The sequence below is a fragment of the Ambystoma mexicanum genome, chromosome 9 (genome assembly GCF_040938575.1).
Source record: "Ambystoma mexicanum isolate Mex_15411 chromosome 9, UKY_AmexF1_1, whole genome shotgun sequence".
Taxonomy (NCBI): Eukaryota; Metazoa; Chordata; class Amphibia; order Caudata; family Ambystomatidae; genus Ambystoma; species Ambystoma mexicanum.
Genome location: NC_090931.1, coordinates 1,475,561,533 through 1,475,583,622, shown reverse-complemented (window position 1 = coordinate 1,475,583,622; position 22,090 = coordinate 1,475,561,533). Strand labels below are relative to the sequence as shown.

The 22,090-nt window shown below is 50.2% G+C and overlaps 1 protein-coding gene across 6 annotated transcripts in view; it reads left to right on the top strand.

Moving 5' to 3' along the window:
* Positions 1 to 22,090, top strand: part of LOC138489239 (pregnancy-specific beta-1-glycoprotein 3-like) — a 222,083-nt gene that overhangs the window by 59,685 nt on the left and 140,308 nt on the right. For all 6 annotated transcript variants that reach the window (XM_069616935.1, XM_069616931.1, XM_069616932.1 and 3 more), the window contains exon 3: positions 1,179 to 1,532. In XM_069616935.1, coding sequence (XP_069473036.1) covers positions 1,179 to 1,532 — 354 coding nt within the window. The remainder of the gene's footprint in view (positions 1 to 1,178; positions 1,533 to 22,090) is intronic.

Below are 22,090 nucleotides of genomic sequence, written 5' to 3'. Positions count from 1 at the left end.
GAGAAAGTCTTGAAAAAACCCACAGCGTAACCATCCTCGCCCAGGGCTTTATTTTTGCAGGTTGGGGCTTTCCCCAACAGCAGCTGACCTATAGCTGCTGCCACCTTTGTAGATACATTTTCAATCGTTAATATCTCAAAATTGAGTCGATTTTCAGATGTTTGTTTTCAGTGAACTGATTTCCAGCTAAAATATCGGCTAAAATCTAGCCCATCCGTTCCTCCCCGGGAAGTGTCAGTCTGTGTCTACTAAGGAGTCCTTGCCCTCTGAGTATACCCATCCATTCACTATGGCCATCTGGGAGGCCCAGTAGTATATACTCTTAGATTCGGAAGCCCCAAACCTACTTCCCATTGGGAGTTATACACTGTCTCCAGTTTAACTCTAGGGGTCTTCTGCTCCCATTGGAACTAACAAAATACTCTATTTGCTCTATCAAATTCACTAGGTTTTATTGCCCAATGTGTGTGCTGGATTATGTGCAGTAAACTGGGAAGGGTCACCATTTTGTACAGTGCAACCTTACCCATTAGGGTGAATGGAAGGGTATTCCACTGCCTAGGGTCCTCTTCAAATCGTTTAGGCGCTGAAGTGAGCTTGAGTTCACTAAAGAGGCTCTCATCCTTTTGGATGAACACTCATAGGTACTTAGATCCCCTTTCGTCTGTTTTCAGTGGTGGGTTTTGACTCAAGTCCCCCACTGAGCTGGGTAATGGATGGATTTCTCCCAATTTATTCTCAGGTCCATGTATAGTCCATATTCCTCTAAGATGGCCATGGCCCTTGGAATGGAGTTTGCAGGGTTCATCAGGTACAATAGGGTATCATCTGCATATAGTGATATTGTTTCTTCCCCTCCCTCCCCCATTAAGAGGCCATATGAGGAAAGAATCCCTGACCGGTGAGAGTCTACTAAGTAGGAGGCCCTGAGCAATGAACAATGAGAGGCTCTGTGTGGAAGTGAATGGACCTGTGACCCCCCCCTCCCCAATCCTTTGAAAGATTTTCCTTTTTCTATATGAACCCCCCCCCCCCCAGAGCTGTAACTTGGCTCTAGTGTCGCTGCTTGGGATTGCAGAATTCTTTTAGATGGGCAGCAATATGCCAGTAATGCATGCCTGTTCTTTTCCATGTGTTCTATGTACTACCACTGGTCTATGTTTCTCTTTCCCTTTCAGTCTGGCTCGGTGTCTGGATCCAGCAGATCTCGTGTCAGGAATCAGGAGCAGATGTGATCCATGCTAGAGCTGAAAGCACAGTCATTTTGCCTGCCCCAGAGGTTATGAAGCCCGTTGAATTTACCTGGTACAGAGGCGATATGGTTCTTCGCCAAATGATCTCCTCTTACACTGTGTCACCTCCCAGACAGAGCAATGGGCCTCGATACACGGGTCGAGAGACAGTGCTGCCCGATGGATCCTTGGAGATCAGAATCCTGATCCCAAGTGATTCCAGCAATTATCTTTTGCAAGTGAAAACAGACAATGGATCAGTCACAAGATTGTACACTCGACACCTGCTGGTCTACTACGGTAAGTTGGGAATTTGTTCTTCTTAAACCATGCATGGTGTACTAGGTGGCACAAAGGGAACGCCTGGTCCAGTCTTCCCGGGTCAGGTGCAGTGGGCACCAGGAAGCAGTCTATTTGCAGATCCAAACGTGTAGTGTGTCTGTGTGTGAACATGTGATTATGAAACATGCACTTAAGATGAGGCGACATGTTCTGGCTTCTTACCAGTAATTTCCCTTACACAGCGTCCTACCATTCTTTGTTAAAGTTCCTACAATGCAGTGGTAAGACTATGAGAGTAGGCTCCTACCCTGAGCTTGCAAACGTTTGCTTTCCTTTTACAGGACGTATCCCCGCTCTTATTGACCTGTGTATTCTCATGCATGATCCCCCACAGTCCAAGCAGAAGCATATCATTTCAACATGCTGACCACACTGGGCATTGGGTGGGGGGGAGGGTAACTGATGAAGAATGATTGTCATTTCACCCTCCTTTCTTTTCACATTTCTTATGATTCGAGGATACAGTGCACGTGGTTTGGGCCGACACCTCTCCTAATGCAATAGAAGGACCAACGACCCACCAGGGGCGGGAGGAATGCATGCAAAACTACAGTGTTCAAATTGTTTAAGTCCTTGCGCGCGTCAATTATAAAGCATACATGAGAACAATGGCTAAGCACTGTGGCGGTCATGCTGTCTAGGGGCTTGTTTCTGCTGCAGAGGTGCTGGGTCGTCTATCGGATCAGAGCACACCATGGTGTGTGGCTTCTTTAAAAAGGGATGGCCCGCCCCCTCTGGGAAATATCTGCTTGTGGTGGTGCAGAGGTCCTTGAGAATGGCGTATGCAAGCCCCTGCAGTTGTTCTTGGCACGGCAGCCCATCTGTTGCCATCACTGAAAACCCCAGGAGAGGGTGAACGGTGGGGTGGGAGATGGCCCAGCCCCCTCGGCGAAAACTCTGATTGCAAAGTTGGAGAGGCACTGGAACAGGCGCGGGCGAACTCCTGCAGCAGTTTGTGGCTCTGCGACCACCCTGCTGTCGACAGGGGAAAACCCAGGAGGGCAGACGCAGGACAGGGCGATTTGGTGCAGCCATTTTGGCACCAGCCGATTTGGCATGGCCGCAGAGGTCATTTCGTGTGATCAGTTCACCCCTGGGATCAGGGCAGGCCTTAAGAGCAGCAGCGCCATGGGCAAATTGGCGCCCCCCCTTGCCCACCCTCTTTTTGGCTTGTTTTATTATTTTTTGTGGATAATTTCTCCCCTTAAGATTCTTAAGGGTAGAGGTCTTTAAAAGAAAATCTACCCTTTGGTCAGTTTCTCCGGTTCCAGAGGAACTGTACTACACGAACTGAATACGATCTACAAGCGGAAAGACTCTCTAAGAATCTTAAGGAGAGAAATTATCCACAAAAAATAATAAAACAAGCCAAAAAGAGGGCGAGAAATATACCTAGGGAAATAACCCTCAACCAACATGGCAGAAGGAAGAGAGACGACAACTCTATCACAGCAGTATTTAGTCACTCTCCGGTTATTAACCGCTTAAAGAAAGAGATTCGAAAAGCATGGCACCTACTAAATATTGATGAACATCAACTTACCGAGCCACTTTTTGCGATAAGAAGGAGAAAAAACCTTAGGGATTCACTAGTACATACCTACAAAGAAATAACTACGGTTACTGACTCAACAACATTGTGGAATACACCTAAACCTGTGGGGCATACTCCATCTGGAAATTGCACTGTTTGTAGATTCACCCAACGTACAACTACTGTAGACATAGGTTGGAAATACCCCTGGGAGCAGAGGCAATTTACGAACTGTAACACCAACAATGTGGTATACTTGATTAAATGTCCATGCCAGAAAATCTACATTGGAATGACGACAAGAGCAATCAAGACACGTATCGGAGAACATAGATCCAATATAAGAAACAACAACAGGACCGCCCCATTGGTTGAACATTACATTGAAATGAACCACACTGAGAATGACCTGAGTTGGACCATACTAGAAAAGGTCAGAATACCTAAAAGAGGTGGAAATTTAGCAGCTCTTCTTTTGAGAAGAGAACAACAATGGATCTATAGGACACGGAGCCATGTCACAGGCCTTAATGAAGACATTTGCTGGCAAGCTTTGGCAGTTCTATGATAGAATCAGAATCAGTATACACATCCGCAATGTGAGGGCAGACAAGCACTTCCACTTGGGATTCTATTATTCATTAATTACTGCCTCGGAATTTATTGAGTGACTCCCAAGGGCAAAGATTTCGTACCAACTACTATTATGATTGAACCTTTATGGCCTTACATCAAAAATAACATGTTATGTGTTCATTGATGTAACCGTACACACAACGACATTTGATCTATGTCAATGGTCCTATTAACACAAACAAAATGGGTACACTACAACTCCCAGATCCTCCTGGGACCGGACGGCAAGTATTCACGTGACTGCATAGTCTCTCCCGTCATAACAACATCCCGCTATACGATCTAGGATAATAGCCCTCTTAACTCAGACCACACATTTAACGTAATTCCCGATTTTACCTTGGTGACCGGAATACACGTCAAACAATCAACAGTATGAAAATTAGACGCGGCTAATGGGAAGAGAACTACAGTTCCCGACTGCCCCGGAGTTTGATGTGGTACAGCTTGCGAGCGATTGGTTTTTGCGCTCAGATGACTGCGACGCCGCTACCAATCAACATAGTTGGCTTTCCAAAACATTTAACATTATGAAATTTAGATTTGGCCAAGAGAACTACGGTTTCCGACTGCCGCGGAGTCTGCTGTGGCTCAACTTGCGAGCGATTGGTGTTTGCGCTCACGTGACTGTGATGCCGCTTTCGAAATGATGGAGCGGTACCTAAGCACGGAAGAGAGACTACATCTCCCTAGTCACTTTGAGCTGTTTTTGTAGTTCGCGCTTGACCATGTGACCAACCCGCGACTACAATCAGATAAATAGAAACACAAAATGGCGCATAACACAATCACGGACGATAGCAGCGGCACGGAAAAGAAAATAAGGTAAGCGGTGGCAATCAATAGCCCCCAAAAACCTTGTTATCCACTCGAGTGGGTCCACCGTAGGAGTAATGTTTAAAAATTAAAAAGGGAAAGGAAAGCAAGATTGATGCTATACCAAAGGACTGTCTAGGAAGGAACTTGGTTCTAATTCCCTAGTTTATGAGACTACATATGTAGTAATGATCAGAATCCTCATAGTGAATTGGATACGGTTATATATAGAGACGTAGATGTTGAAAATCAACCTGTTTAGAATGGAGATGAGTCCAGATGGACTGTGAGATGTAGCGCACAGTACATTTTTGGAAACATAAAGCCCTGTAACTCCCCGTTCTCCATTTTTAGGAATTAATACTGAGAGACGCAGGCTACCTGACAGGAAGAATCAAGACACCTATAGCTGTGTTCCAACAGAGAACAGGTATAACTACAAATGCCAGAATAAGAGGTAAGATGTGCCTCACTCCTGAATGATGACTTAAATATATGTCCAGTAGTTTCTAGTAGTACTCGGAGACTGATGACAGTCCACCTATCTCTTTTTGTTGTTTGTCCTGTAGGACTCAGGGATTGACCCAACTAAGCTGGTCTGAGACCTGAAGACATCCTCAACATTCCTCTTAGCGTTGAAGAATTTCCAAGAGAATATTTCATTTATTAATATTCGTCCTGAAGAAAGCAGCCACTTGCGAATCCCGCTGAAACCGGTTGACTGTTGTTATAGCAGGATCTGGTGGATAACCCAGACCCCAATACCCCTACATATTAAGTAAAGGGCTTGCAAAAAAAAAATCTAATGTTATCATAACTCCATTTGCTTTCCACAGTCATAGTACTGTACAGAGCAAAAGGAGCTTTTTAATAGAGTTCTGTGTGACAAGAATGACATAGAAATCTCTTCTTATAAAACCTTGTGTTTTTGACTTGCATTTTGATAAGCCACACGGCTGGGAGGCGAAAATATTAAAATACAGATATCGCCCCCCAAATGTGTGCACTCTGTTTTAGCTAATAGGAAAGTGGTTTAGAGAGGACAGGGACAGGTTCGCAACATCCCCTTGAAATGTGCATGTGCCTACCTTGGTCACCAGTATTTTGCAGCTGTCTTGTACATTCACAGGGCATAACTCCATTTATCTCTGTTCCCTGTGGTATGGTAACTATGAAAGACTCCAGTTGGTATTTGCTTTCTGCAGGGCCTGTGTTGGCAAGCTCACATGCATAGGTCCATCACCGGGCACTGTATAGGCACACGTTTAGCCCCATATAGTTTAACCCTACATCATACTCACCAATGCCTTTCTTTGCAGAATTTCTACAATATAACAAACATCAGTCTACACTCTTTTGCAAGTAGCCCTCTTCCCTACAGATAAATATCTCCTCTTGGCTTCCAGAAGCTCCTACGGTCTTGTACTGTGGGATTTGGTGACCCCAAGAAACTCTTTCTATCTTTCAGAGGTCATCCTGGGCCCCAGGCATAGGTTAAGTGCTGTGGTCTAGTACGCAGCATCATGTGTGATGTGTAGCTCCAGCATCTCCCCTCCCATGCACAACTCATATAGATAACCGCATGCGGGTGCCTCCAACCTCACTTCTGCACACAGAACCCTTCAAGGAATGTATCTCCTACCCACACAGGGGTGTTGGAGAACCCCAATTTCAGAGCCCTGGCTTGCACTGCACTGCTCTTGCACTCTTTTACACTCACAGCCTACCTCAGAAAATCTACCCAAGGCACAAAGCTTGTAGTGGCACTTTCAGAGTCCACCTTGACGCCTCCCTCTGCCTGCTAGTCACCAGATGTGGGTGATCTGCATCTAAGGGACCATCTATCCAAACACCAGACTCCAATTGTACAGTTGACAATCAATCATGAAAGAAAGTACATCTAGAAAAAGGGCTATCATCCAGCACGCTGTTGTCTTTAGTTAGAGTCTACTCCAGTCTTCCAAAAGCAAGAGTCCAGAAAGTCAAAGGCTTTTACAGATTTTGTGTATTTAAAACATGACTTCAAGATTAGAGCCATACATCGATCCACCCTAGTGAGTGCACGGCCTGTCCCTTGTAAGCTTGCTCCATAGTGAATCCCAGTCATGCGCTCAGCAAGTCTCTCCTAGGCATGTGTCATACATTGACCCACCCTAGTGAGTGCGCAGCCTGTCTCTCTCCAGCTTTCTCCATTGTGAATCCCCAATCATGTGCTCAGCAAGTCTCTCCTAGGCATGTGCCATACATCGACCCACCCTAGTGAGTGCATACATTGACCCACCCTAGAGAGTACACAGTCTGTCTCTCTCCAGCTTGCTCCATTGTGAATCCCCAATCATGTGCTCAGCAAATCTCTCCTAGGCATGTGCCATACATCGACCCACGCTATTGAGTGCGCACACTGTCCGTCTCCAGCTTGCTGCATAATGAATCCCCAATCATGTGCTCAGCAAGTCTCTCCTAGTCATGTGCCATACATCGACCCACCCTCGTGAGTGCATACATCGACCCACCCTAGTGAGTGCACGGCCTGTCCCTCTCCAGCTTGCTGCATAGTGAATCCCCAATAATGTGCTCAGCAGGTCTCTCCTAGGCATGTGCCAGACATCGACCCACCCTAATGAGTGCATACATCGACCCACCCTAGAGAGTGCACAGCCTGTCCCTCTCCAGCTTGCTGCATAGTGAATCCCCAATAATTTGCTCAGCAAGTCTCTCCTAGGCCTGTGCCATACATCGGCCCACACTAGGGAGTGTACGGCCTGTCCGGCTCCAGCTTGCTCCATTGTGAATCCCAATCATGTGCTAAGCAAGTCTCTCCTAGGCATGTGCAATACATTGACCCACCCTAGTGAGTGTATACATTGACCCACCCTAGTGAGTGCATGGCTTGTCGCGCTCCAGCTTGCTGCATAGTGAATCCCCAATGATGTGCTCAGCAAGTCTCTCATAGGCATGTGCCATACATCAACCCACCCTAGTGAGTGCAGGGCCTGTCCCTCTCCAGCTTGCTTCATAGTGAATCCCCAATGATGTGCTCAGCAAGTCTCTCCTAGGCATGTGCCATACATGGACCTACCCTAATGAATGCACGGCCTGTCCCGCTCCAGCTTGCTGCATAGTGAATCCCCAATCATGTGCTCAGCAAGTCTCTCCTAGGCATGTGTCATACATCGACCCAACCTAGTGAGTGCACAGCCTGTCCCTCTCCAGCTTGCTGCATAATGAATCCCCAATAATGTGCTCAGCAGGTCTCTCCTAGGCACGTGCCATACATCGACCCACCCTAGTGAGTGCATACATTGACCCACCCTAGTGAGTTGCAGCCTGTCCCTCGTAAGCTTGCTCCATAGTGAATCCCCAATCATGTGCTCAGCAAGTCTCACTTAGGCATGTGCCATACATCAACCTACCCTAATGAGTGCATACATCGACCCACCCTAGTGAATGCACAGCCTGTCCCTCTCCAGCTTGCTGCATAGTGAATCCCCAATAATGTGCTCACCAAGTCTCTCCTAGGCATGTGCCATACATCGGCCCACACTAGGGAGTGCATACATCGACCGACCCTAGTGAGTGCATGGCCTGTCCCGCTCCAGATTGCTCCATTGTGAATCCCAATCATGTGCTCAGCAAGTCTCTCCTAGGCATGTGCCATACATCGACCCACCCTAGTGAGTGCATACATCGACCCAACCTAGTGAGTGCATGGCCTGTCCCGCTCCAGCTTGCTGCATAGTGAATCTCCAATGATGTGCTCAGCAAGTCTCTCCTAGGCATGTGCCATACATGGACCTATCCTAATGAGTGCACAGCCTGTCCCTCTCCAGCTTGCTCTATAGTGAATCCCCAATCATGTGCTCAGCAAGTCTCTCCTAGGCATGTGCCATACATCGACCCGCTCTAGTGAGTGCATACATCGACCCACCCTAGTGAGTGCATGGCCTGTCCCGCTCCAGCTTGCTGCATAGTGAATCTCCAATGATGTGCTCAGCAAGTCTCTCCTAGGCATGTGCCATACATCAACCCACCCTAGTGAGTGCAGGGCCTGTCCCTCTCCAGCTTGCTCCATAGTGAATCCCCAATCATGTGCTCAGCAAGTCTCACTTAGGCATGTGCCATACATCGACCCACCCTAATGAGTGCATACATCGACCCACCCTAGTGAGTGCACAGCCTGTCCCTCTCCAGCTTGCTGCATAGTGAATCCCCAATCATGTGCTCAGCAAGTCTCTCCTAGGCATGTGCCATACATCGACCCACACTAGTGAGTGCATACATCGACCCACCCTAGTGAGTGCATGGGCTGTCTCGCTCCAGCTTGCTGCATAGTAAATCTCCAATGATGTGCTCAGCAAGTCTCTCGTAGGCATGTGCCATACATCAACCCATCCTAGTGAGTGCAGGGCCTGTCCCTCTCCAGCTTGCTTCATAGTGAATCCCCAATGATGTGCTCAGCAAGTCTCTCCTAGGCATGTGCCATACATGGACCTACCCTAATGAGTGCACAGCCTGTCCCTCTCCAGCTTGCTCCATAGTGAATCCCCAATCATGTACTCAGCAAGTCTCTCCTAGGCATGTGCCATACATCTGCTCACCCTAGTGAATGCACAGGCTGTTTCTCACCAGCTTGCTCCATAGTGAATCCCCAATCATGTGTCCAGCAAGTCTCTCCTAGGTCTGTGCCATACATCGAGCCACACTAGTGAGTGCACAGCCTGTCCCTCTCCAGCTTGCTGCATAGTGAATCTCCAATCATGTGCTCAGCAAGTCTCTCCTAGACATGTGCTATACATCAACCCACCCTAGTGAGTGCACAGGCTGTCCATCTCCAGCTTCTTCCACAGATAATACCCAATCAGGTGTTCAGCAAGTCTCTCCTAGGCATGTGCCCTACATCGACCTACCCAAGTGAGTGCACAGCCTGTCCCTCTCCAGCTTGCTCCATAGTGAATCCCCAATCAAGTACTCAGCAAGTCTCTCCTAGGCATGTGCCATACATCGACCCACCCTTGTGAGTGCACAGGCTGTCCATCTCCAGCTTCTTCCATAGATAATACCCAATCAGGTGTTCAGCAAGTCTCTCCTAGGCATGTGCCATACATCGACCTACCCAAGTGAGTGCACAGCCTGTCCCTCTCCAGCTTGTTTCATTTCATAGTGAATCCCCAATTATGTGCTCAGCAAGTCTCTCCTAGGCATGTGCCATACATGGACCTACCCTAATGAGTGCACAGCTTGTCCCTCTCCAGCTTGCTCCATAGTGAATCCCCAATCATGTACTCAGCAAGTCTCTCCTAGGCATGTGCCATACATCAGCTCACCCTAGTGAATGCACAGGCTGTCCCTCACCAGCTTGCTCCATAGTGAATCCCCAATCATGTGCTCAGCAGGTCTCTCCTAGGCATGTGCCATACATCGACCCACCCTAGTGAATGCATACATCGACCCACCCTAGTGATTGTGCAGCCTGTCCCTCTCCAGCTTGCTGCATAGTGAATCCCCAATAATGTGCTCAGCAAGTCTCTCCTAGGCATGTGCCATACATCGACCCGCTCTAGTGAGTGCATACATCGACCCACCCTAGTGAGTGCATGGCCTGTCCCGCTCCAGCTTGCTGCATAGTGAATCTCCAATGATGTGCTCAGCAAGTCTCTCCTAGGCATGTGCCATACATCAACCCACCCTAGTGAGTGCAGGGCCTGTCCCTCTCCAGCTTTCTCCATAGTGAATCCCCAATCATGTGCTCAGAAAGTCTCTCCTAGGCATGTGCCATACATCGACCAACCCTTGTGAGTGCATACATCGACCCACCCTAGTGAGTGCATGGCCTGTCCCGCTCCAGCTTGCTGCATAGTGAATCTCCAATGATGTGCTCAGCAAGTCTCTCCTAGGCATGTGCCATACATCAACCCACCCTAGTGAGTGCAGGGCCTGTCCCTCTCCAGCTTGCTCCATAGTGAATCCCCAATCATGTGCTCAGCAAGTCTCACTTAGGCATGTGCCATACATCGACCCACCCTAATGAGTGCATACATCGACCCACCCTAGTGAGTGCACAGCCTGTCCCTCTCCAGCTTGCTGCATAGTGAATCCCCAATCATGTGCTCAGCAAGTCTCTCCTAGGCATGTGCCATACATCAACCCACACTAGTGAGTGCATACATCGACCCACCCTAGTGAGTGCATGGGCTGTCTCGCTCCAGCTTGCTGCATAGTAAATCTCCAATGATGTGCTCAGCAAGTCTCTCGTAGGCATGTGCCATACATCAACCCATCCTAGTGAGTGCAGGGCCTGTCCATCTCCAGCTTGCTTCATAGTGAATCCCCAATGATGTGCTCAGCAAGTCTCTCCTAGGCATGTGCCATACATGGACCTACCCGAATGAGTGCACAGCCTGTCCCTCTCCAGCTTGCTCCATAGTGAATCCCCAATCATGTACTCAGCAAGTCTCTCCTAGGCATGTGCCATACATCAGCTCACCCTAGTGAATGCACAGGCTGTTTCTCACCAGCTTGCTCCATAGTGAATCCCCAATCATGTGTCCAGCTAGTCTCTCCTAGGTCTGTGCCATACATCGAGCCACACTAGTGAGTGCACAGCCTGTCCCTCTCCAGCTTGCTGCATAGTGAATCTCCAATCATGTGCTCAGCAAGTCTCTCCTAGACATGTGCTATACATCAACCCACCCTAGTGAGTGCACAGGCTGTCCATCTCCAGCTTCTTCCATAGATAATACCCAATCAGGTGTTCAGCAAGTCTCTCCTAGGCATGTGCCCTACATCGACCTACCCAAGTGAGTGCACAGCCTGTCCCTCTCCAGCTTGCTCCATAGTGAATCCCCAATCATGTACTCAGCAAGTCTCTCCTAGGCATGTGCCATACATCGAACCACCCTTGTGAGTGCACAGGCTGTCCATCTCCAGCTTCTTCCATAGATAATACCCAATCAGGTGTTCAGCAAGTCTCTCCTAGGCATGTGCCATACATCGACCTACCCAAGTGAGTGCACAGCCTGTCCCTCTCCAGCTTGCTTCATAGTGAATCCCCAATTATGTGCTCAGCAAGTCTCTCCTAGGCATGTGCCATACATGGACCTACCCTAATGAGTGCACAGCCTGTCCCTCTCCAGCTTGCTCCATAGTGAATCCCCAATCATGTACTCAGCAAGTCTCTCCTAGGCATGTGCCATACATCAGCTCACCCTAGTGAATGCACAGGCTGTCCCTCACCAGCTTGCTCCATAGTGAATCCCCAATCATGTGTCCAGCAAGTCTCTCCTAGGTCTGTGCCATACATCGAGCCACACTAGTGAGTGCACAGCCTGTCCCTCTACAACTTGCTGCATAGTGAATCTCCAATCATGTGCTCAGCAAGTCTCTCCTAGACATGTGCTATACATCAACCCACCCTAGTGAGTCCACAGCCTGTCCCTCTGCAGCTTGCTGCATAGTGAATCCCCAATAATGTGCTCAGCAAGTCTCTCCTAGGCATGTGCCATACATCGACCCACCCTAGTGAATGAATACATCGACCCACCCTAGTGAGTGCACAGCCTGTCCCTCTGCAGCTTGCTGCATAGTGAATCCCCAATAATGTGCTCAGCAAGTCCCTCCTAGGCATGTGCCATACATCGACCCACCCTAGTGAGTGCGCAGCCTGTCCCTCGTAAGCTTGCTCCATAGTGAATCCCCAATCATGTGTTCAGCAAGTCTCTCCTAGGTCTGTGCCATACATCAGCCCACACTAGGGAGTGCACGGCCTGTCCCGCTCCAGCTTGCTGCATAGTGAATCCCGAGTCATGTGCTCAGCAAGTCTCTCCTAGGCATGTGCCATACATCAACCCACCCTAGAGAGTGCACAGTCTGTCCCTCTCCAGCTTGCGGCATGGTGAATCCCCAATAATGTGCTCAGCAGGTCTCTCCTAGGCATGTGCCATACATAGACCCATCCTTGTGAGTGCACACATCGACCCACCATAGTGAGTGCACAGCCTGTCCCTCTGCAGCTTGCTGCATAGTCAATCCCCAATAATGTGCTCAGTCAGTAAGTCTCTCCTAGGCATGTGCCATACATCGACCCACCCTAGTGAGTGCGCAGCCTGTCCCTCGTAAGCTTGCTCCATACTGAATCCCCAATCATGTGCTCAGCAAGTCTCACTTAGGCATGTGCCATACAACGACCCACCCCAATGAATGCATACATCGACCCACCCTAGTGAGTGTGCAGCCTGTCCCTCGTAAGCTTGCTCCATAGTGAATCCCCAATCATGTGCTCAGCAAGTCTCAATTAGGCATGTGCCATACCTCGACCCACCCTAGTGAGTGCACAGCCTGTCCCTCGTAAGCTTGCTCCATAGTGAATCCCCAATCATTTGTTCAGCAAGTCTCCCCTAGATCTGTGCCATACATCAGCCCACACTAGGGAGTGCACGGCCTGTCCCGCTCCAGCTTGCTGCATAGTGAATACCCAATCATGTGCTCAGCAAGTCTCTCCTAGGCATGTGCCATACATCAACCCACCCTAGTGAGTGCATACATCGACCCACCCTAGAAAGTGCACAGTCTGTCCCTCTCCAGCTTGCGGCATGGTGAATCCCCAATAATGTGCTCAGCAAGTCTCTCCTAAGCGTGTGCTATACGTCGGTCCACACTAGGGAGTGCACAGCCTGTCCCGCTCCAGCTTGCTCCAATGTGAATCCCCATCATGTGCTCAGCAAGTCTCTCCTAGGCATGTGCCATACATCGACCCACCCTAGTGAGTGCAGGGCCTGTCCCTCACCAGCTTGCTTCATAGTGAATCCCCAATGATGTGCTCAGCAAGTCTCTCCTAGGCATGTGCCATACATGGACCTACCCTAATGAATGCACGGCCTGTCCCGCTCCAGCTTGCTGCATAGTGAATCCCCAATCATGTGCTCAGCAAGTCTCTCCTAGGCATGTGTCATACATCGACCCAACCTAGTGAGTGCACAGCCTGTCCCTCTCCAGCTTGCTGCATAATGAATCCCCAATAATGTGCTCAGCAGGTCTCTCCTAGGCACGTGCCATACATCGACCCACCCTAGTGAGTGCATACATTGACCCACCCTAGTGAGTTGCAGCCTGTCCCTCGTAAGCTTGCTCCATAGTGAATCCCCAATCATGTGCTCAGCAAGTCTCACTTAGGCATGTGCCATACATCAACCTACCCTAATAAGTGCATACATCGACCCACCCTAGTGAATGCACAGCCTGTCCCTCTCCAGCTTGCTGCATAGTGAATCCCCAATAATGTGCTCACCAAGTCTCTCCTAGGCATGTGCCATACATCGGCCCACACTAGGGAGTGCATACATCGACCGACCCTAGTGAGTGCATGGCCTGTCCCGCTCCAGATTGCTCCATTGTGAATCCCAATCATGTGCTCAGCAAGTCTCTCCTAGGCATGTGCCATACATCGACCCACCCTAGTGAGTGCATACATCGACCCAACCTAGTGAGTGCATGGCCTGTCCCGCTCCAGCTTGCTGCATAGTGAATCTCCAATGATGTGCTCAGCAAGTCTCTCCTAGGCATGTGCCATACATGGACCTATCCTAATGAGTGCACAGCCTGTCCCTCTCCAGCTTGCTCCATAGTGAATCCCCAATCATGTGCTCAGCAAGTCTCTCCTAGGCATGTGCCATACATCGACCCGCTCTAGTGAGTGCATACATCGACCCACCCTAGTGAGTGCATGGCCTGTCCCGCTCCAGCTTGCTGCATAGTGAATCTCCAATGATGTGCTCAGCAAGTCTCTCCTAGGCATGTGCCATACATCAACCCACCCTAGTGAGTGCAGGGCCTGTCCCTCTCCAGCTTGCTCCATAGTGAATCCCCAATCATGTGCTCAGCAAGTCTCACTTAGGCATGTGCCATACATCGACCCACCCTAATGAGTGCATACATCGACCCACCCTAGTGAGTGCACAGCCTGTCCCTCTCCAGCTTGCTGCATAGTGAATCCCCAATCATGTGCTCAGCAAGTCTCTCCTAGGCATGTGCCATACATCGACCCACACTAGTGAGTGCATACATCGACCCACCCTAGTCAGTGCATGGGCTGTCTCGCTCCAGCTTGCTGCATAGTAAATCTCCAATGATGTGCTCAGCAAGTCTCTCGTAGGCATGTGCCATACATCAACCCATCCTAGTGAGTGCAGGGCCTGTCCCTCTCCAGCTTGCTTCATAGTGAATCCCCAATGATGTGCTCAGCAAGTCTCTCCTAGGCATGTGCCATACATGGACCTACCCTAATGAGTGCACAGCCTGTCCCTCTCCAGCTTGCTCCATAGTGAATCCCCAATCATGTACTCAGCAAGTCTCTCCTAGGCATGTGCCATACATCAGCTCACCCTAGTGAATGCACAGGCTGTTTCTCACCAGCTTGCTCCATAGTGAATCCCCAATCATGTGTCCAGCAAGTCTCTCCTAGGTCTGTGCCATACATCGAGCCACACTAGTGAGTGCACAGCCTGTCCCTCTCCAGCTTGCTGCATAGTGAATCTCCAATCATGTGCTCAGCAAGTCTCTCCTAGACATGTGCTATACATCAACCCACCCTAGTGAGTGCACAGGCTGTCCATCTCCAGCTTCTTCCACAGATAATACCCAATCAGGTGTTCAGCAAGTCTCTCCTAGGCATGTGCCCTACATCGACCTACCCAAGTGAGTGCACAGCCTGTCCCTCTCCAGCTTGCTCCATAGTGAATCCCCAATCATGTACTCAGCAAGTCTCTCCTAGGCATGTGCCATACATCGACCCACCCTTGTGAGTGCACAGGCTGTCCATCTCCAGCTTCTTCCATAGATAATACCCAATCAGGTGTTCAGCAAGTCTCTCCTAGGCATGTGCCATACATCGACCTACCCAAGTGAGTGCACAGCCTGTCCCTCTCCAGCTTGCTTCATAGTGAATCCCCAATTATGTGCTCAGCAAGTCTCTCCTAGGCATGTGCCATACATGGACCTACCCTAATGAGTGCACAGCTTGTCCCTCTCCAGCTTGCTCCATAGTGAATCCCCAATCATGTAATCAGCAAGTCTCTCCTAGGCATGTGCCATACATCAGCTCACCCTAGTGAATGCACAGGCTGTCCCTCACCAGCTTGCTCCATAGTGAATCCCCAATCATGTGCTCAGCAGGTCTCTCCTAGGCATGTGCCATACATCGACCCACCCTAGTGAATGCATACATCGACCCACCCTAGTGAGTGCACAGCCTGTCCCTCTCCAGCTTGCTGCATAATGAATCCCCAATAATGTGCTCAGCAGGTCTCTCCTAGGCACGTGCCATACATCGACCCACCCTAGTGAGTGCATACATTGACCCACCCTAGTGAGTTGCAGCCTGTCCCTCGTAAGCTTGCTCCATAGTGAATCCCCAATCATGTGCTCAGCAAGTCTCACTTAGGCATGTGCCATACATCAACCTACCCTAATGAGTGCATACATCGACCCACCCTAGTGAATGCACAGCCTGTCCCTCTCCAGCTTGCTGCATAGTGAATCCCCAATAATGTGCTCACCAAGTCTCTCCTAGGCATGTGCCATACATCGGCCCACACTAGGGAGTGCATACATCGACCGACCCTAGTGAGTGCATGGCCTGTCCCGCTCCAGATTGCTCCATTGTGAATCCCAATCATGTGCTCAGCAAGTCTCTCCTAGGCATGTGCCATACATCGACCCACCCTAGTGAGTGCATACATCGACCCAACCTAGTGAGTGCATGGCCTGTCCCGCTCCAGCTTGCTGCATAGTGAATCTCCAATGATGTGCTCAGCAAGTCTCTCCTAGGCATGTGCCATACATGGACCTATCCTAATGAGTGCACAGCCTGTCCCTCTCCAGCTTGCTCCATAGTGAATCCCCAATCATGTGCTCAGCAAGTCTCTCCTAGGCATGTGCCATACATCGACCCGCTCTAGTGAGTGCATACATCGACCCACCCTAGTGAGTGCATGGCCTGTCCCGCTCCAGCTTGCTGCATAGTGAATCTCCAATGATGTGCTCAGCAAGTCTCTCCTAGGCATGTGCCATACATCAACCCACCCTAGTGAGTGCAGGGCCTGTCCCTCTCCAGCTTGCTCCATAGTGAATCCCCAATCATGTGCTCAGCAAGTCTCACTTAGGCATGTGCCATACATCGACCCACCCTAATGAGTGCATACATCGACCCACCCTAGTGAGTGCACAGCCTGTCCCTCTCCAGCTTGCTGCATAGTGAATCCCCAATCATGTGCTCAGCAAGTCTCTCCTAGGCATGTGCCATACATCGACCCACACTAGTGAGTGCATACATCGACCCACCCTAGTCAGTGCATGGGCTGTCTCGCTCCAGCTTGCTGCATAGTAAATCTCCAATGATGTGCTCAGCAAGTCTCTCGTAGGCATGTGCCATACATCAACCCATCCTAGTGAGTGCAGGGCCTGTCCCTCTCCAGCTTGCTTCATAGTGAATCCCCAATGATGTGCTCAGCAAGTCTCTCCTAGGCATGTGCCATACATGGACGTACCCTAATGAGTGCACAGCCTGTCCCTCTCCAGCTTGCTCCATAGTGAATCCCCAATCATGTACTCAGCAAGTCTCTCCTAGGCATGTGCCATACATCAGCTCACCCTAGTGAATGCACAGGCTGTTTCTCACCAGCTTGCTCCATAGTGAATCCCCAATCATGTGTCCAGCAAGTCTCTCCTAGGTCTGTGCCATACATCGAGCCACACTAGTGAGTGCACAGCCTGTCCCTCTCCAGCTTGCTGCATAGTGAATCTCCAATCATGTGCTCAGCAAGTCTCTCCTAGACATGTGCTATACATCAACCCACCCTAGTGAGTGCACAGGCTGTCCATCTCCAGCTTCTTCCACAGATAATACCCAATCAGGTGTTCAGCAAGTCTCTCCTAGGCATGTGCCCTACATCGACCTACCCAAGTGAGTGCACAGCCTGTCCCTCTCCAGCTTGCTCCATAGTGAATCCCCAATCATGTACTCAGCAAGTCTCTCCTAGGCATGTGCCATACATCGACCCACCCTTGTGAGTGCACAGGCTGTCCATCTCCAGCTTCTTCCATAGATAATACCCAATCAGGTGTTCAGCAAGTCTCTCCTAGGCATGTGCCATACATCGACCTACCCAAGTGAGTGCACAGCCTGTCCCTCTCCAGCTTGCTTCATAGTGAATCCCCAATTATGTGCTCAGCAAGTCTCTCCTAGGCATGTGCCATACATGGACCTACCCTAATGAGTGCACAGCTTGTCCCTCTCCAGCTTGCTCCATAGTGAATCCCCAATCATGTACTCAGCAAGTCTCTCCTAGGCATGTGCCATACATCAGCTCACCCTAGTGAATGCACAGGCTGTCCCTCACCAGCTTGCTCCATAGTGAATCCCCAATCATGTACTCAGCAAGTCTCTCCTAGGCATGTGCCATACATCGACCCACCCTAGTGAATGCATACATCGACCCACCCTAGTGATTGTGCAGCCTGTCCCTCTCCAGCTTGCTGCATAGTGAATCCCCAATAATGTGCTCAGCAAGTCTCTCCTAGGCATGTGCCATACATCGACCCGCTCTAGTGAGTGCATACATCGACCCACCCTAGTGAGTGCATGGCCTGTCCCGCTCCAGCTTGCTGCATAGTGAATCTCCAATGATGTGCTCAGCAAGTCTCTCCTAGGCATGTGCCATACATCAACCCACCCTAGTGAGTGCAGGGCCTGTCCCTCTCCAGCTTTCTCCATAGTGAATCCCCAATCATGTGCTCAGAAAGTCTCTCCTAGGCATGTGCCATACATCGACCAACCCTTGTGAGTGCATACATCGACCCACCCTAGTGAGTGCATGGCCTGTCCCGCTCCAGCTTGCTGCATAGTGAATCTCCAATGATGTGCTCAGCAAGTCTCTCCTAGGCATGTGCCATACATCAACCCACCCTAGTGAGTGCAGGGCCTGTCCCTCTCCAGCTTGCTCCATAGTGAATCCCCAATCATGTGCTCAGCAAGTCTCACTTAGGCATGTGCCATACATCGACCCACCCTAATGAGTGCATACATCGACCCACCCTAGTGAGTGCACAGCCTGTCCCTCTCCAGCTTGCTGCATAGTGAATCCCCAATCATGTGCTCAGCAAGTCTCTCCTAGGCATGTGCCATACATCAACCCACACTAGTGAGTGCATACATCGACCCACCCTAGTGAGTGCATGGGCTGTCTCGCTCCAGCTTGCTGCATAGTAAATCTCCAATGATGTGCTCAGCAAGTCTCTCGTAGGCATGTGCCATACATCAACCCATCCTAGTGAGTGCAGGGCCTGTACATCTCCAGCTTGCTTCATAGTGAATCCCCAATGATGTGCTCAGCAAGTCTCTCCTAGGCATGTGCCATACATGGACCTACCCGAATGAGTGCACAGCCTGTCCCTCTCCAGCTTGCTCCATAGTGAATCCCCAATCATGTACTCAGCAAGTCTCTCCTAGGCATGTTCCATACATCAGCTCACCCTAGTGAATGCACAGGCTGTTTCTCACCAGCTTGCTCCATAGTGAATCCCCAATCATGTGTCCAGCTAGTCTCTCCTAGGTCTGTGCCATACATCGAGCCACACTAGTGAGTGCACAGCCTGTCCCTCTCCAGCTTGCTGCATAGTGAATCTCCAATCATGTGCTCAGCAAGTCTCTCCTAGACATGTGCTATACATCAACCCACCCTAGTGAGTGCACAGGCTGTCCATCTCCAGCTTCTTCCATAGATAATACCCAATCAGGTGTTCAGCAAGTCTCTCCTAGGCATGTGCCCTACATCGACCTACCCAAGTGAGTGCACAGCCTGTCCCTCTCCAGCTTGCTCCATAGTGAATCCCCAATCATGTACTCAGCAAGTCTCTCCTAGGCATGTGCCATACATCGACCCACCCTTGTGAGTGCACAGGCTGTCCATCTCCAGCTTCTTCCATAGATAATACCCAATCAGGTGTTCAGCAAGTCTCTCCTAGGCATGTGCCATACATCGACCTACCCAAGTGAGTGCACAGCCTGTCCCTCTCCAGCTTGCTTCATAGTGAATCCCCAATTATGTGCTCAGCAAGTCTCTCCTAGGCATGTGCCATACATGGACCTACCCTAATGAGTGCACAGCCTGTCCCTCTCCAGCTTGCTCCATAGTGAATCCCCAATCATGTACTCAGCAAGTCTCTCCTAGGCATGTGCCATACATCAGCTCACCCTAGTGAATGCACAGGCTGTCCCTCACCAGCTTGCTCCATAGTGAATCCCCAATCATGTGTCCAGCAAGTCTCTCCTAGGTCTGTGCCATACATCGAGCCACACTAGTGAGTGCACAGCCTGTCCCTCTACAACTTGCTGCATAGTGAATCTCCAATCATGTGCTCAACAAGTCTCGCCTAGACATGTGCTATACATCAACCCACCCTAGTGAGTCCACAGCCTGTCCCTCTGCAGCTTGCTGCATAGTGAATCCCCAATAATGTGCTCAGCAAGTCTCTCCTAGGCATGTGCCATACATCGACCCACCCTAGTGAATGAATACATCGACCCACCCTAGTGAGTGCACAGCCTGTCCCTCTGCAGCTTGCTGCATAGTGAATCCCCAATAATGTGCTCAGCAAGTCCCTCCTAGGCATGTGCCATACATCGACCCACCCTAGTGAGTGCGCAGCCTGTCCCTCGTAAGCTTGCTCCATAGTGAATCCCCAATCATGTGTTCAGCAAGTCTCTCCTAGGTCTGTGCCATACATCAGCCCACACTAGGGAGTGCACGGCCTGTCCCGCTCCAGCTTGCTGCATAGTGAATCCCCAGTCATGTGCTCAGCAAGTCTCTCCTAGGCATGTGCCATACATCAACCCACCCTAGAGAGTGCACAGTCTGTCCCTCTCCAGCTTGCGGCATGGTGAATCCCCAATAATGTGCTCAGCAGGTCTCTCCTAGGCATGTGCCATACATAGACCCATCCTTGTGAGTGCACACATCGACCCACCATAGTGAGTGCACAGCCTGTCCCTCTGCAGCTTGCTGCATAGTCAATCCCCAATAATGTGCTCAGTCAGTAAGTCTCTCCTAGGCATGTGCCATACATCGACCCACCCTAGTGAGTGCGCAGCCTGTCCCTCGTAAGCTTGCTCCATACTGAATCCCCAATCATGTGCTCAGCAAGTCTCACTTAGGCATGTGCCATACAACGACCCACCCCAATGAATGCATACATCGACCCACCCTAGTGAGTGTGCAGCCTGTCCCTCGTAAGCTTGCTCCATAGTGAATCCCCAATCATGTGCTCAGCAAGTCTCAATTAGGCATGTGCCATACCTCGACCCACCCTAGTGAGTGCACAGCCTGTCCCTCGTAAGCTTGCTCCATAGTGAATCCCCAATCATTTGTTCAGCAAGTCTCCCCTAGGTCTGTGCCATACATCAGCCCACACTAGGGAGTGCACGGCCTGTCCCGCTCCAGCTTGCTGCATAGTGAATACCCAATCATGTGCTCAGCAAGTCTCTCCTAGGCATGTGCCATACATCAACCCACCCTAGTGAGTGCATACATCGACCCACCCTAGAAAGTGCACAGTCTGTCCCTCTCCAGCTTGCGGCATGGTGAATCCCCAATAATGTGCTCAGCAAGTCTCTCCTAAGCGTGTGCTATACGTCGGTCCACACTAGGGAGTGCACAGCCTGTCCCGCTCCAGCTTGCTCCAATGTGAATCCCCATCATGTGCTCAGCAAGTCTCTCCTAGGCATGTGCCATACATCGACCCACCCTAGTGAGTGCATGCATCGACCCACCCTAGTGAGTGCATGGCCTGTCCCGCTCCAGCTTGCTGCATAGTGAATCTCCAATGATGTGCTCAGCAAGTCTCTCCTAGGCATGTGCCATACATGGACCTACCCTAATGAGTGCACAGCCTGTCCCTCTCCAGCTTGCTCCATAGTGAATCCCCAATCATGTGCTCAGCAAGTCTCTCCTAGACATGTGCTATACATCAACCCACCCTAGTGAGTGCACAGGCTGTCCATCTCCAACTTCCTCCATAGATAATACCCAATCGTGTGTTCAGCAAGTCTCTCCTAGGCATGTGCCATACAAAGACCCACCCTAGTGAGTGCACAGCCTGTCCCCCTCTCCAGCTTGCTCCATAGTGAATCCCCAATCATATGCACAGCAAGTCTCTCCTAGGCATGTGCCATACATCTACCTACCCTAGTGAGTGCACAGCCTGTCACTCTCCAGCTTGCTCCATAGTGAATCCCCAATCATGTACTCAGCAAGTCTCTCCTAGGCATGTGCCATACATCAGCCCACCCTAGTGAGTGCATACATCGACCAACACTAGAAAGTGCACAGTCTGTCCCTCTCCAGCTTGCTGCATAGTGAATCTCCAATAATGTGCTCAGCAAGTCTCTCCTAGGCATGTGCCATACATCAACCCACCCTAGTGAGTGCAGGGCCTGTCCCTCTCCAGCTTGCTTCATAGTGAATCCCCAATGATGTGCTCA